Genomic DNA, 17,057 nt, shown 5'->3' on the forward strand with positions numbered 1-17,057 from the left:
CAAGAATTCTATACATACAACTCTACATAGAGACTAGCAAGAAATTCTTGGGTGCCGTGGAGTCTGTATGGCGCTGGGATGTGGTGTGAATTTCTAGTCCGTAAAATAAAAGGCACACAATATATTGTAGTGAAGGGCAGAGAAGTACATACATTTCTGGGTACTTAATCCCCCTTTCATATGCTAGATCTCTATATGCTTTGCAGGCCATCAGGATACTTTCTGTTCCTCCAGATGTCACCTGCAATAAAACAGACCACATTTATTAGGTGATCCGATGATCTTCAGGATAAACCCAAACATTACACATCCTTTTTTAAAAAAGAAAAAAAAGAAAGCTGGATGACGACATGGTAGTCCTTGCTATTCATGCAGGTTTGGTGACCCGGCGTTTTCTTGCTATGAAAAAAGTGGTTGAAAGTCCTGGAGGAAGACGTAATAGAAGATTTATTTGCTGCAGGGCCTTACGCTGGATCTTGCCCTGTTCGGTACCTTCTGTTGGCACCTTCTGCCCCATATGGTGTTTTGTCATACGTGGTACAAATATCCATACCAAACAGTGCCAAATTATTAGATTGGCCAAATAATCCTTTTACACAGCTGCCTAAATACCAATGCTATACAGTGCAGCCACCAACACCACCACACACTGCAAAAATAATATACAGTACACTGCCTAAGTAAATACCACCATATAGTGCGCTAATAATACCACTAAATGGTCACTAAATAACAGCTCCATGTCGATCAGTGCCATACAATTAATACAGATTTTTTGTGGTCACAAATGCCCCTTAGGTCAAAGTCTTACATTTAAAAAATGTTCTGCTAATAAAATCTATATACACTATTTAAATAAGAAAATGTTTGAGACTCATAAGAATACAGATCTGCCAACAGAAAATAATAAAAAAAAGCGTGTGAAAAAGTCTAAACATAAAATCTCTTCAAATAGAGAATTAAAACTTGAAACACATGATGAAATATATTGGTGTGAAGGTTTGTTACCCAATACATAACAGACCACATGCATTCTGTGAAGTCATCCGAGCACAAGACACCGCTGCATCTGACCAAACTTCCTGCGTGTTCTCAGATCAGTAAAACCCACAACATTGTACAGACACGCAAACACTGAATACTACAACCGTATCATTTGACACAAACTTATCTGTATGAGCTTCTCCGCTTTATTTTCTACATCTCTGCGAAATGCATTTCCTTAACTCTCTGAGAATTTCACAACTTAGAAACTTTGACACAGTGTTTGAATGGTGGATCTCTCATAGCAGAGGTGAAGTGGTTCTGGCACGCCACTATACTTCACGGTCTCATGGTTTGGGGACTAAGTTGGGTCCTAGCTCAATGACAATTTAAAAGTAAAATGAAGTCCAAGTACTTTTAAAAGGCAAACTCCTAAGACAACCAGATTTTCCTATTGTAACCGTTCAGCCGGGAATTCTTCAGATACCCAAACGAGTATACTTTGGAAAAACAGAGGTTGCTAGGCAACACCAAAGGCATAGGGGGGATGCAGGAGGCGATCTAGGACCTCTTAAAAGTCCTCTGTACACAGATCAACGCCAAGTGTGTTCTAATAGAAAACTTATATTAAATAATTATGATGAGTTATTTGGATATAGGGGAATGACGAAAGGATACAGATGATGTTATTTTGTCCCAGCCCACCCATACACCAGGACCATCCTTTCTTGAGATGGATACATTTTACATGGGCACCGTGAACTCCTAATAATGCATCTATAGCAAAGAAAACCTATGTAATCCCAAATCCACACAAATTTATTTTGTAGTCAGAAATTTTTGCACCCATCCGGTCTGCTTTTCTGTCTACAACAAAAATAAAAAATAAACTTTTTTGGACCACAGATCCTGCATAACCGCTAGGAGTTTATAGACAGATCCATGTTGTGTGAATATATACCCAAACCATAGCTTGGGGCCTTCATGTATCTATGATTTATTACAGAGGCACACTCAGGGATTCACAGGAAATTCATGGGGGAAATAATCATAGATTTCTGTATTAAAGCAGTATTCTCTCAGAGCGCATACAGCTCCGGAATATAGACCCATACGCTTGGACAAAGTACATATATTTACTATTTTAATTCATGGGAAAGGGAGACTTATTTTGTGGCAATTTTTTTTAGGTTAAAGGGATGTTCCCATCTTGATAACTTACCTATAAAGCTTAACAACATAAAATTAGGCATTTTTGTAAACCCCTTAGTTTTTTGAAACGCTGTACTTTGCAAGATATCCTGGCTCCATCTTACTGACAGCCCCTCTGATTATTGCTCGTTGCCTAGGGATCCGGCCACCGCTGAATTCCTGCGGTGGGCGCTCTTGCGCAATGATTTACTTTCCTTTGGAGAGGACAGCCGTATCCTGGTGAACACACCTGACCGCGCATACACGTTAGCTTCCGGCCACCTCTCAGCTATATGGAGATTAGCAGTCGGCTCCAGGGCATGTACAATAAAACAAAGGTAGGGACAAAAAGATTGGTGGAAAGATGGGGGAAAGGGGGGTGGGATAGTCTCAACCACGCTTACCATGCCTGGTTGAGACGATCGTTCTGCCACATTTTCTCCTGATGATGCTAGTACTACAGTAGCTAGCAGCGTCGAGCGCGCGCACTAAGAAAGCAGAGTGGCTTGATTGACATCGAGCATCTCACTCCCACATTTAGAAAATATAACAAGCAGTAGCTGTGTTGGAAGGCTTAGAAAAAGGTAGTTAGAAAATAAAAATTTGCAGTATGTTTAATATTCGTAAAAAATAAATAAATAAGCCTTCACTTGGGAATAACCCTTTAAACTAATTACATTAAATCACGATGGAAAAGGAAAAAGCTATAAGGGAAGTGAATGAAAACTGGAGCAGTAAGATGGTCCTTGTTGACCATAGCAGCCAATCAGAGCTAGGCTTTCATTTGTTAAGCGGTTCTGGAAATATAAAAGCTGATCGGCGATTGGTTAATCGGAGAATCAAGGAGTTTTACTTTTAGGCCCTATTCACGTAACACTTTTGGCCAATGTTTAACATATACAGAGAAAAGCTTCCAAAGTATAGGCTGTGATGAACACCTAATAGTGCCATCTATCACCCATAGACTATTATGGCACCTGTTAGAAGCGTAGGGCATGAGCTTTTCAATAGATTTTCATGACCTCCTTTAAACAGATGCCTGTGGTGTATGTCATACCGTGGCATATGTCAGCCATAGATTCTTATTTTAAGAACCATATACTGTGCAGTGTACTTTTTTTGGCGGGATCCCGTAGTATGGAATAGCATAGTCTAATACGCTAAGTGACCTATGTGGAGCTAATGGAGCTCTATGGACAAGTTTAGCGTATGCGTCGGGAGTTTTCTTGGCATACAGACTAAAAGTAGGGCAAAAACGTGATGTGCCTTATACTGTTTTAATAAATCTGCCCCATTGGCATGGAGGTCGTTGATTATTACAAAAATCTCTTTTCTTTTTTGGCCAGAGTCTTAGGGTGTGTTCACATCAGCGGTCGGTTCCGTTGATGGGTTCCATCAGACCTTTCAGTCAGGGGAACCCATCAACGGATAGGCAAACAGAAACCATGGCTTCAGTTAGCATTACCATTGATTTCAATGGTAATGCTTCAGTTGCTAATGGTTTCTATTTGTCTCTGTTTCGTAAGGTTTCCGTTGTCTTGGCGGAATCAACAGCGCAGAAGAAAAAAAAAAACCTGAAAACTTACGGAAAGGGGACAAAACGGAAACCATTAGCAAACGGAAAGCTATGGTTTCTGTTTGTCTTTAAGTTGATGGATTCCCCTGACGGAAAGGTCTGGCAGAACCCATCAACGGAATCTAACGCTGATATGAACAGGCCCTTACAATGAATTTCTTCTCTATGAGCCTAGGAGTGTTAAATACTAAAGAGAAAAGACAAAATTACTTACTACACCACATGTCTCAGGGCCGCCGTTGAAAAGGTTACACGACATTCTTACTACTTCTGCTTCCATTTTACGCACACCAGGGAAAACATCAGGATGTAAAGGGTTGCTCCATGCAAACTCCCCATACACCTGTACAAAGCAAAGAGAAGTCTTTCATTTACACCCTTAATGTACAAAATCTATGCGAATATGCAATATGCGAAGAGTAACCACACACTTCCCTGCTAGGAGGGTCTCAGCCCAATCCAAATGGATTTCAAAAGGTCTGCGCAATGTTATGTTTATTATCAGTCCATAAAATAGTAATAATTCCCTACTATACAGTCACTTTATTAGGGCATATGGCCCTTATAGGGGATGCTTACAGAGCAACTCCGTTCCGGTTAATGCGCAGTCATGTATTATATAGTCAGCCATCAATTTTTAGGAGTGCCGTATACGGATACATTTCCTATGCAGCTGTCCACGTCCATCAGTTGATATTGCTGGTGGTTTCAGAAGCTGAACAGGCTAAGAAGCACGGGCACCGCCGTCTACTGATCTAATCATATATACCTTCACAAGAAGTTGGGTAAGCCGTTCATCTCCGCTATAAACCGTTCCAGACACTTTTCCTTGTTCCCAAGACACCTCACCTGAAACAGATAATTAGGTTTGTATTATTACAGAAGCATTAACCCCACACGATTTTTTAACATTTAAAAAGACATTACTAAATCTAACATCTATTACAATTTCTACCCAATACCCCAGTCGAGCATTGAAGCCGGACTATTCTCAGTGCATCACGGGCCGTATTCCTCAACAGGCTGGATGTGGACACATAGATATGGAGCAAGGGGCTCCACAAGTATGGCCAGAAGACAAAAGTGAATACATAGATAAATATGCCCCATAGTGCTCTTAACTGTGGGCCCTACGTGTAATTTGGAGCCCCTTTTTTTATTGGATCCTTTACAGACGCTTCATTTGAATTCTCAATTAAAGTGCTACAAAATGTACTTTATAAAAAGGTGTTACAACCACCAACATGGACCCACTGTACTAAGTCTTTAATACGTCTACATATTTGACAATTCTAGAAATATAAAATAGAATCTCCCCCCCCCCCCCCCCCCCTAGATTATAAAGATCGCTCTTGAAGCTTTAAAAGGGGTTGTCCGGGCACGGGGCAGTTTTTCATACTGACGACGTGATGGGGGTCTGACCTCCGGTAGCAATGCAGTGGTCCGTGCCAGAAGTAGATGACTCAGACCATAGTATAGCAGCCGTGCTGGGTTACTGCGGCTCTGCTCCTATTCACTTGAATAGGAGCAAAGCTGCAATACGACTGCTATTCTGTGCACGGAGCAATCTGCTACCAGCACCGACCACTACACATCATCTGATCGGTGCAAGGTCCATGTGTCTGACCCCCACTGATCACCTATCCATTGGATAAGTCATCATTATAAAATACAGCCAAGCAAAGACAGAAGACGTAACAACTCCGCTTAATTTCTGATAAAAGTTAGTAAGCACACTCAGACTTTAAAAATGGTCTTGGTTGCTACAGACCCCAGATAAGTCATAAACAGTTCTGGAAACCGTTCTGGAAAGAAAATTCGCTACATTTTCTTAAGCTCCACACCAAATCCATGTGACCTAGAAGTGTACATCAGTCCATCTGTCATCTAGTGCACCAACTGTACAGCTTTAGAGAATAATCTCAAATAGTGGCATTGTAAACTACAGCAGCAATGAAGTAAATCCCATTCACACAGTGCAGATTTCAAGGCAGGAAAGACTTTACAGTCTCTTGGGAATGTGGTCTTAGATTGAGAACTCAAAACTCCTGTTTTCTCACCATTAGATAGCGTCCCCGTGCTTTGCAGCAGGGACCTACGAAGTCTTGAAAGTACAGAATTTGGTCAGTCACGTTTTCCCTATTTTATGTGGTTCTACAGCTATTCCTGTCACTAGTGTTCTGTTCGTTATACCTAGAGCAGAGTATTCTTTTAATTTCTCCATAACTTGTTCTTGCTTTAGTCCAGTGCGCGGGAGTGTTTTCACAAAACTCATTCCGTCTTTCGAAGATAACAGTCGATGAGCCATATCATCCAAAGCTTTATCCAGTTCCTTCTGAATCTGTTTGCAAATATTAAAAAAAAGATATTAGACTGGTAACCTTCCCTGTAGTGGCACAGTGCTTGCCTTCAGCAAGAGGACACAAAACACGTTTTTCTTTTAACAGATTCTATGGTCAATAAAGTTCAGTTGTACTTCCTACTTCACTGAGGGAGGATCTTTACCAACAACTCTCTGTCTGGTGCATTTCTTCCATGCATGCCCTCAGCTTCCAATTTACAGAGGTGGTTATTCGGTGTGAAATAACAGGGAAAGGAACCTATCTCTAGATCTCCTACTTATAAAAAGGAAGCAATACTAATCCTTAACATTTTTTAGGGAAATTGGTGGAAATCAATACCATAATTTACAAGCTTAAATTCAGCTTTGTTTAACCTAAAAATTTTAAATTTACCCTGCAATTTCAACCAGCCTCCAGACACTTCCCACAGGTCACAAGCCACCTGCCGGAAGCAGGTAAGGCGCACAGACAGAATACAGGTAGAGCCAGGCAGTCGTAAATTGGCAACTTATTCATTATCCAATTGGGCAAGTGATTTGTGCCAGCAGTGACTAGTTTAGCAAATCTCAAGCTAATATCTTTAGAACAAGCCACACTACAAATATACATTCCACCCCCCTTTCCATAAACTGGTTGGGGACCACTGCTCTAATGCATCTAAAACAATAAAGCAATTATACAAATAGTCCTGATTAAAAATCCATACTTTTCTGGTCTACAGCTCCTACACAGACGCAGGTCACCATGGTAACAGGCTACAAACAAACCCTTGTGTAGTCGGAGCCTGAAATCACACTCTTATCTGTCCCCTTCAACTTGCTATGCTGCCATATGTATGTTATCAAGTAGTAGGGGATAGCTGGAAGGGCGTATGACTGCAGGACTACACGCAGCGTTGTCTTTGTGGTCGGTTTTTATGAAGATACATAGAACAGTATGGGATTTTTAAGGAGGCCATCTGCAAAGTTGCTTCATTTTTCCATTTTAGATGCATTGGACGAAGATAAAAAAAATATATAAAATCACCAATATAAGCCGTATAGTGGTTTATAATGTTCGCTTTCCGTAGATAAATGATACTTTGCTACACAACTAAAACTGATAAGATATCAGAAAGGCACTAGGCATGTTTAGAAGCATGTTTGGGTTCAAGGTTTATAGTTCATTGCGGAGATAAATTTGATTATATGGGTAGAAAAAAATAATTTAGCACATCAATGGGCAAGAATATATTTCTTGAGTCTCTGGTTTTCTGCCAGAAAAAGATTCTCTATGACTTTTATGTACAAGGCTTGAAAGAGAAGAAATATCCCCCATATTTATCAGGAACCACTGTTCTATAGCGCACAGGACCACTAAGGGCTCAGTCAGACGAGCGTATATGTAGTCCTCACGACGGCTGTTAAAACAACGGCCGTCCCACGGACTCATGTACTTCAATTGGGTCGTTCACACGGCCATTGTTTCAACGGAGCGCTTGAAGGGTCCGTGAAAAAAAAATAGGACAAGTCTTGTTTTTTGCGCTTCAGGCATCCCTCAGACTCTAGCCTATAGGGGATACGTGATAACACGTCCCGCACGGGTGCACCGCGGACGAGGCTATGGATAAAACTCTAGATATGAACGCTGCGACAGTATGTGAGACAGTGGCTGCATTACAGTAAGATAACATATGAACGGAAGAACTTATCCTTGGCTCTTACTTGCTGAATGGGCGATTGCGAGACCGGCACGATGAAAAAGAACAAAGCAATAGGACAAAAAGAGGGGATGAAGTACAAAATAAAGTCTTATATTAGCATATTACTGATAGAAAGAAAAGCATTGAATAAAAACGGGGGAGAAAACTGCCTCTGATCCACCATAAGTAAAGCAGCAATAAACAGGACTTCTCACTTTACAACCCCTTCAGTACAACGACCTGAAGTAACCTCAGAGTCAGCCGAGGGAACGAGACACGTGAAAGAAAGCAGAGTGTCCCGTGATAATGAAGTCACTTGGTTTAATGTAAAGCGTTTTCTTCAGTAAGATTGATGATGTGTGATAACAATAGGAAGCGGCATTGATATTTCACAAGTGTTGCACTGTAACCCTATAAATAATCCTCCCGTCACTGGTCGGCTTGTACAGTTCCTTACAAAACCTGAAAGTGAACGACAAGTTTCAGGCCTTTGTATACTCACTTTTGAACCTATAAATGGCAATCTTCTGACTATACGGAAAAATTGCTTTTTACATCTGGACTTTAAACCTAGAAAATCAAGAAACCACCAAATTAAAATACATCAGGGAAAAAAGAAAAAAAAAAAAAAAGACAAAAAACAAATGTTATGTCTGACATAGTTACAAAAGTTTATGTTACTGCAAGAAAAGGATATATAATCCTATACAGTACTCCATATAAAGCTCTGTTCACGTAGAGTTTCCAGTTTATGTTCGGCACATACCCCAAGAAAATTTTCCTGACTTGTGCCAAACGTAAACCCCCAACGTATGCACCTAAATACCATATAGTTGCATAGGTCATCCATAGGCAGCATTTTATTTTTTTATTCTGGTTGCTAACTGTATAGGAAATCGCCTTCTTATAAAGAAAAGCCGAAATCTGTGTGGACGTAAAACGAATTTTCCAGTGTGGAGTTGAAATCAGTGACTTGCATTGCACGCAGAAAAGCCGGCAGATTTCCACACGCGGATTAGCCCCACTTAATGGGGCTAAACCGCGTGCGGATCCGCAGCACAAACTGGAATTCCGCTTAAAAGCATTCCCTTTAACACTGTGCGAGGCAATAAATGCAATATTACACCAAAATGCAATGTTACCAGGGTCAGAACGGTGAACAAAGAGGGAGATTGTAAGGGGAAAAGAATTCTTAGTAAAAAGAGTTCTTGAATAGAAATTCTGTACGGGTAAATGCACATATAACCAAACACAAATAAACCCACAAAACACGTTACATGAACAAAACGTGTGAGTAAAAGAGAATCCCATTTATTATTGATGTTTGTCGGCTCGTGTACTTCCAGGCTGAATAATGGAAGCTATATAATGCAAATACGGCAGGTGGCTTACTGTGAGCACCTCTGAAGTGAGGAAAAGGCGGTTATTTCCTCTTTGCTAAAACAAAAGGTTCTAAACAACGAGTCTCCAGAAGATAAGAAGTCACCCACACAGGAGATCTACAAATAGTACATCTACCACTGTATAATGCAGCTTGCCGGAGTGAATAATATTCACGCACGTTAATCCGCCATCACAAGCTGACTGCACAATTTTGTGTCATTTCTCTCTCTGAAACTAGTAGAGGACAATCCCCAGGAGTAGGTGATAACCCTATAGTGACTAGCACTTCTATAGTGATCTATGGTGTGTGGGGCGCGGAACGCAGCTTAAAGGGGTAGTCCCATCATTAAATATTACATTTCTGCTGCCGACACGATAATGCATGGGGTCGAGTGATCAGAGTAACGACCGCTACGTCCCCATCCATTGCTCCGTGTGACAGGAGCGAAACGAGCGCCGATCAACCATGTCTCGTTGATCGGCGCTTGCTGCACTGGCCGATTATCAGCCGGCGTAAAAGGGACTTAAGTGGCTGGAAGATCGAGCCAAACAGCATGGACATCTCTCCGGCAACAAGCCTTGTTCATATATTCATGTTTTTTGGAGTCGGAGAAGTAATGTTCATTATTATGAAAGGGTAATATGTAACGGTTTACCAGTCTAAAACTACAGCTTTCAAGTGGCAAATACTCTCAAGGAAGACAGCAGAATAAACAGACTTGCATGAGAGTGATGGAGCTGTAGCTTTTGGCCTAAGTCATATAGAATAAATACTGAAGTGCATGCACCGATTGGCTGTCTAGTAGCGCCTCTCTAAGGTTCGGTACACTACTACATGTCCTTGCTGCTCTCAACCTGTGCCAGAGCCAGTTGCTCATCTGGACACACTAGGCGAGTACTGCCCTAGGTTATATTTCTTGTACAGGACTCTACAGAAGCTCCTGTACTAATCATAGAAAGTGATTTACAGCTTCCAGCAGCTATGTCAGGCACGGGTGGCTTATTTGTCTTGTATTTGTGCAGCAGGAAAAGGTTACAATGTAATTCAAAAGCAAAAATAGTCAATGGGAGTAGAAATTGCGTGCAAAAAACGCGTAAAAAAAATAAATAAAATAACACGTGGCACACGCATCAAACGTCTGTATTTTAAAAAGCGCTTAGCAGGAAACGCTAGCGTATATAATGAGGCGTGTACAGGTCAGGTTTTTTGAGCATCGTGCGAACATGACCTAAGTGTGGTCATATGGTGCCGATGTAAGGATCTGCATTACAGAGGTGTTTTCCAGCCTAGAAGTATACTTATAGGAGAGAATATCACAGTAATCCATAATCTGATGGAAAATGATGAAATTGGGAGACATACGGCGGTACAGAATGGCCCCAAAGACTTCTTACTGCTGATCCATTATACTCAGAGCGGATATGGAGCCATAATACACCCATATGCATGAAATCTGAAGAAACATTTCTGCAGCTGTAAATAGGTTCCCTTTAAAAGGTTCTATCACATTGAAAATGTAGTCCAATCTGTGGGCAGCATGTTATAGAGCAGGAGGAGCTGGTGTATATGTGTCCAGTGGGCGGTCCTACTCATTAAAAGTTATAGATTGTCACATAGGGCCGCCTATTGGACTACTGAGCCCAGAATGAGCAGAGGTTTAAAGGTTATGTACACCTTTGAAGTAAAAATAAATACTTATTAAAAATTATTTTAAATTTGAGATACAGCTGCTTTGTATCCTGTACACCGAGCAGCTGTATCTAGTGCTGAGACTTGAATCCGTCAGGTCAGAAGCGCTGACGGGTTCAGCATCAAGATCGAGTTGTTATCGCTCACATCTGATCACAAATTATGAACTTAGAGACCCGCAGGACCCACTGACACTGAAAAAGTCAGTGCTGCCGTTTGTCCAACTTTCGCTAGGATTTTTATTTTAAACATGACTATTAGAAAATTAATACTCACTCTCTCGTTGAAATATAAAGTTATAAACCCATACGGTCACTATTGTGGAGGCAAATGTCAGTATTATAAGATGGCATGGTTCAAGTTCTTTGAAGGCATCATTAACATAGGTCCGAACGTCAAGCACATACTGTAGAGCAATTTCTTTATAATCCATTAAGGCTTTCTGAAAAGAAAAAAAAAAGTAAAATTAAAAACAGAACTAAAAATAAAGCACATGTAAAGGCCTGTTCACATCAGCGATAGGTTCCGTTAGACCTTTCCGTCGGAGAAACAGATGAACGGAAACCATGGCTTCCGTTTGCATTATCATTAATTTCAATAGCAATGCTTGCGTTGCAGTTGGTTTCTATTCGGTAAAGTTTAAGAAACAATAGTGTAGTCAACTACGCTATGGTTTCCATGAAGAACAACAAGCAGAGATCTTGAAAACCGTGAGAGAAAAAAATACAGAAAGCATACTGGAAAATTATTTAACTTTTAATCATGCAAAATAGAACATTGGGCAGATTTACTAATGAGTCAGCACCTAGAATGGGTCAAAAAAAACGCGCCACAATTTGGCACATTTCATTTTAGAACAGATTTTTGCACCTCATTAGACACACACAAAAAGTTCTGAAAAGGGGCATGACTTAGGCCTCACGCACACAAACGTAGTCATGTGCACGGCCGTGGTTTTCGGGTCGGCCAGCCACGGAGTGCCAGCCACGTGACCCGCCCTCAAATCACGGGCTGTGCACATGGCCGCGGCCATTATTTTCAATGAGCCCGGACCGCAGAACACTGCCGTAATAAGACTTGCCAGTTCTTTTTGCAGTCTGGGCTACGGGGCCATGCACGGACCGTTCAAAACACAGTCATGTGCATGGCCCCATAGGGATGAATGGGGCCGCAATTCTCCCGTGGATTTTCGGGGGAATTGCGGCCGCAAAAGCATGTTCGTGTGCATGGGGCCTAAAAATGTGATAAAAATCTGGAACAAAATTCTGTCTAAAAAAAATAAATCAAATCAAAGCTTGTATAAGGAGAAGAAAAGTGTCTAGCTACCAAATGTATTATTCAGCGTGGACCTCTGTGATAAATTTGGGGCATCATCTGACTGCCTGGTCTAAGATTACACAGTCCAAAACTTACACCGCCTAGTAAATCTGCCCCATTAAATTTGTGATACCCGACAACCACTTTAAGGATTCAAAGAAAATATTGGTCCCTTCACATTTCACCAATCATAACCTTTTGGCTTTTACATCAATGTAGCAGTCTGAGACCTGGTCGTTTTCACAGAGACACCATTTTGGGGTACATGTATATTAGCCCTTCTAGGAGGTCTGTCACCACTTTCGACCCCCCCCCCCCCCCAAACTTCAATACAATAGAAACACACTATGTGGCCGAGGCTACTCTATTGCGTCCGGCAAAGCGACAGATCTGGTGCACAACAGAGACAAATGGAAACCATGGGCACCGGATCAGTCACCATTGAAATGAATGGTGATGGAACTGGTTTCCGTCTGTGTCAGTTTGTGTCCATTCAGGGTCCCGTTCTGACAGAAACCTCTGATGGAACGTTAGAACGGGACCCCAACGCAGATGTGAACAGAGCCTAACAGATCTGTGACTTTGTTTAATGCTTTGAGAGTACTTGGCCCAAACAAATGAATGAATTATAAACAGCTAGAAGAGGAATATAAACACAAAGGTGAAATAGGGGGCGGGGAAACAACACTCAAGATGGCCTCAAGAGTTTAGATTTTAAAAGATCGGTAATTTTTTATTTATTTTTTCTAACCCTGATGAAACATAACCCTGGCACCAGTGGGAATGAAGCCTTAAACTGTATATAAGGGCAAGCCTGTCGAGTAAAGACAAAAGGTTCTGTTCACACCTGTGTTGTCGCTTTAGTTTTTAATGGAAACCATGACACATAGCCAGATCCGTCACTTAACGGATGCCAGTGGCACCCAACAGGCCTCACTGACTTACAATGGGGTCCGTTGGGGGTGGCATCATATCGGACAGAATTGCAAACGCAAATGTGAACAGCGCTGTAGCCAAATACAACTTGTGTGTAATCCTGAGCGTGCACTTCATTACAACTTCTGCCGGACTCATCACATTCCCATGAAACGAGACGGTCACACCACAAGTTTTGTCTACCTCTAGCCTAAAGAAACCGAGAGAACATCTAATCTCCTTTCTTTTTTAGGATAGGGGAAATGATAAAACCTTCCAAGTGTAGTCTCCCCATACAATGAGTTGTCAGAGCCATAGCTATACCCACTCTGCCCTACAACACTGGTTTATATACTAGTAAACTGGCACAAGGCTTTCAGTCAACCGACTGCCAAATGTTGCTATATGATATTCGGAAGACTTGTAATTTCATCTTATCTTGTACAACACAAGCAAATCTCGGTGTAGCCCAGATAACTACTCTGGAAATTAACTCTGTTTATTACAGCAGGTATACAAGAGATGAAAGCCTCAAACACCGGGAGATTCACATGAGAAAAAAAAAAAAGCACATACTCCTATTTGTGGGGGGCGTCACAATCCAAACACAAAAGGGGAAATACTTAGGGCCATATTCTCAATTACAGTTTTGGCTTGTCAAATACCAACAATAAAATATGTATATAGTGATCTACTAGTGAATGAGAAGTTATACATTTCTATTCATTAACATTAGACTGGATAACTGCAAAGGAAAAATGCCCAATGTAAAAGCGGCTTAAAAGGGGATCTCTGCTTTGGACAATGCTTATTTGATAAAAGGGTCCTTTGACAATAAGCAGATCCCAAAGTGTTGCCCTACTGTGACCCCCGCGATCAGATGTAATCTGAGGGGAAACCTAGCACATTAGGTGTTTAATTTCCCTGCAGCGCCATAACAGGGGAAATTAATCATTACAAAGTCCATTCATATCAATGGGCGGTCATGTAACGGAGGAGAGGTCCTCCAGATATAGAGATGCTATTTGTAACCACTCTTCACTCCGGCCAAAGGATGGATAAAGGTCCCCTTTCTATTAAACGGGTTGTCCCACCACAACAAATTATCACCTATCGACAGGATTGGTGATAAGTGTTTGATTGCTATGGGTCCCACCACTGGGATCCCCCAGTGATCAAAAGAATGCGGTACAGAGTCCCCTGTATGAAGGGAGCGGCAACACTTTATAATCTATGGCAGCCCATAGAGAATGAACAAAGCAGCAGCATGCATGCACGACCTGGCCCGAAGGGGACTCGGGACCCCCATTCTCTTAATTAGTGGGGGTCCCAGTGGTGGTCATTTTCTGTAGATGCCTTACTACACATAAAATGCTTTACCCACCCCCCTAGGGCAAGCTTTCTTGGAGGTAGGAGTCTGTTCTCTATGCCCGTAAAAATGAGCGCTGACCAACAAAACAGCTCGTTGATCGGCGAACGTTTGCTCTTTTCACAAGGAGCTCTGATCAGCAATGTATGGGGACGAGTGATTGTTAATAGGATCGCTCGTCCCTATACATTTCCATCACGTCGGAATCACGTCTCCACGTTTACACAGGGAGACGTGCTGCCGACAACGATATCTTCTGCTTACAGGGAAATGATCGGTAACGAGTGTTCTGTGAACGCTCAGTCTACATTAGAAGACGGGATTTACCCTTTATGGTATAACTGTATCCGAATAGCATGAAACCCGCATCTAGGAAACATTTATGGCACATCCTGTGGACTTGTCAAATGTCTGTGATGGAAAAACCCCTTTAAAATAAGTAACAAAAAACAAATAAAACAACTACATAAAATATTTACGCTAAGGCATGAATTCATGAAATACATTAAACTGCTTTGCTTAAAGGGATCCTGTCATCACCATCTTAACTTATAAAACGTCCTGACCCTGTAGTGGCCGCAGCTGTCCATAGTTCATTGATGTGTTCTTCTCTCCTCACGTCCTCCTCTTGCCCGAAATATTATCATTTAAAGTTTTACCGCCATTTATGGTAATTAAATTTAGCTTAGTGACACACGATCTTAATCCGCCCACGTACGCCGCCTGTACAGCCCTAAATCTCGTTTCAGATCTCGCGTATGCGTGCCTCACCACCCTTCCCTGCTTCATTCATCCTGAAATATTTAACTGCGCATGTGCCGCGCGGGTACACACCCCCTTTCTTTGTCGTATGTTATACAGCATAACTGTCTTAATGCGCAAGCGCGGGATTTCATGTGCAGTTGAGTGAGAGAAGCTGTCAATCAAAAACAAGGAGGCGGAGCCAACTCTGAAACGCCGGAGGAATGAAAACCTGACTCTTTTCGAGTGAAGATTTGACTCTTGTGCTCATTTGCATATGGTGCGGGACCACTGAAAACCGGAATACTGAAGGTACAGAGCCGACTTTTAACATATTTATAGGTTAGCTAACAATGATTTTTCACCCACTTTCACAAGGTATTGCTGGCTTGATACCGAAAATGCTGGTGACAGGTTCCCTTTAAGGCTAAATCAGCATATGGGACTGGTTGCTGGATGGACTGTATCCCGAGTCATCAGAAAATGGTTATGTCAAGGTTTTGTTCTTGAAACTAGCAGCCGTCATGAGAGGGGAGGAGGGGTGTAGACTCGTCTGTTTCGGTCTTCATGTTACAACCACAGTTTAGGAGGAAGTCATATTGCGGATGGTAGCGTTATAAATATTTACCAGACAAAGGAGTTCTGCAGATGATGTACAGGGCATAGTCAGAAATCCACAAACAATCTCCAGAAACAATCATTTTTCTTCCAGAACAGCTGTCTGATATATTAAATCAACTGAACTAGGAAAAGATTATTCTACAAAACAAAGTGACTGATAGCGGTGGTAAGAAATCTGATAAGTAGCACCAAGGTCCACAAAGATCTGGCGCCCAGGTCTAAAGTACAGACATGGAAGCGCTATCATTTTATCAGCACCTTTATACTGCAGGTGTTTCAGAAGAAGCAACTTGGAGATGTCTCATCTAATCACAGTAGTCAAGGGCACAAACAAGGAGGGACCCCGCGTTTAACGCAGCAACAGGCATCTCAACCTGTGCCTGGCAGCGACTTACTCCTCGCTCTCACTTAATAAAAACATGGTGAAATCTGGAGGAAGAACAGTCATCCAAACAAAAGTTTGACAAAAGATATTCTAAGGGGATGGCCAGCTTAAAGCACATCTATACTGGCAAAAAACTTTTGGCACGTTATAGTGACATGTCAGAAGATTTGATCGGTGGGGGTTTGAGCACGGAGACCCCCACCGATCGCTAAAACCAAGCAGCAGAAGCGCTCAAAAAGCAGAGCGAGCGGTGTACGGGTTCATTAGAGAGTCTATGAGTCTGTAGACTGCACTCTCTGCTTTCAGAGGAAAGCCAAGCAGAGCCAATCAGAAACTAAGCAGCCTGCACGCTTCTGCAGCTTCATTTTAGCAATCAGTGAGGGTCTCAGTGCTCAGACCCCCACCGATCAAAACTTCTGATATGTCACTATGACACGTCAAAAGTTTTTGAAAGTATAGGTGCACTTTACAGGGCTATTGCCATCTTAGACATTTATGGTATATCCACACAATATGCCATAAACGTCTTAGGTGAGAGACCCGCATCTATCTCCCAAACCAGGGTACCACAACCCACAACCTGCATGGTGAGGTGACCGCCAGCCGCTGCATCCAGGCAGAGGTGACCAGGAATTCCGGAAATTCGCTGAGCTACAATGTCTACAGAAATCCTAGGGGAAAATTACAAATGTGGCTATTACCTCTAGGACCCACACCGATTTCAAGGAGGGGGTTCCCCCTGCACCTTCGTCTAGTCTGATGAGCCACTCTCTGATTTCATTTCTATGGGAGTTACAGAAACAGCCGAGCAAGCGTAACTCCCATAAAGAGATGGGTCACCACTCCATTCATTCTACAAGTG

General features: G+C 42.0%; 1 protein-coding gene across 1 annotated transcript in view; it reads right to left on the reverse strand.

Annotated features, from left to right (window-relative positions):
• Positions 1-17,057, reverse strand: part of SGPL1 (sphingosine-1-phosphate lyase 1) — a 28,558-nt gene that overhangs the window by 9,304 nt on the left and 2,197 nt on the right. The window contains exons 2-7 of the mRNA XM_075841688.1: positions 11,124-11,289; positions 8,277-8,344; positions 5,945-6,092; positions 4,521-4,600; positions 3,966-4,094; positions 153-241 (exon numbers count right to left, since the gene is read on the reverse strand). Of these exons, the coding sequence (XP_075697803.1) occupies positions 153-241; positions 3,966-4,094; positions 4,521-4,600; positions 5,945-6,092; positions 8,277-8,344; positions 11,124-11,289 (680 nt within the window). The remainder of the gene's footprint in view (positions 1-152; positions 242-3,965; positions 4,095-4,520; positions 4,601-5,944; positions 6,093-8,276; positions 8,345-11,123; positions 11,290-17,057) is intronic.

This window comes from Rhinoderma darwinii, chromosome 11 (assembly GCF_050947455.1).
Source record: "Rhinoderma darwinii isolate aRhiDar2 chromosome 11, aRhiDar2.hap1, whole genome shotgun sequence".
Lineage (NCBI taxonomy): Eukaryota > Metazoa > Chordata > Amphibia > Anura > Rhinodermatidae > Rhinoderma > Rhinoderma darwinii.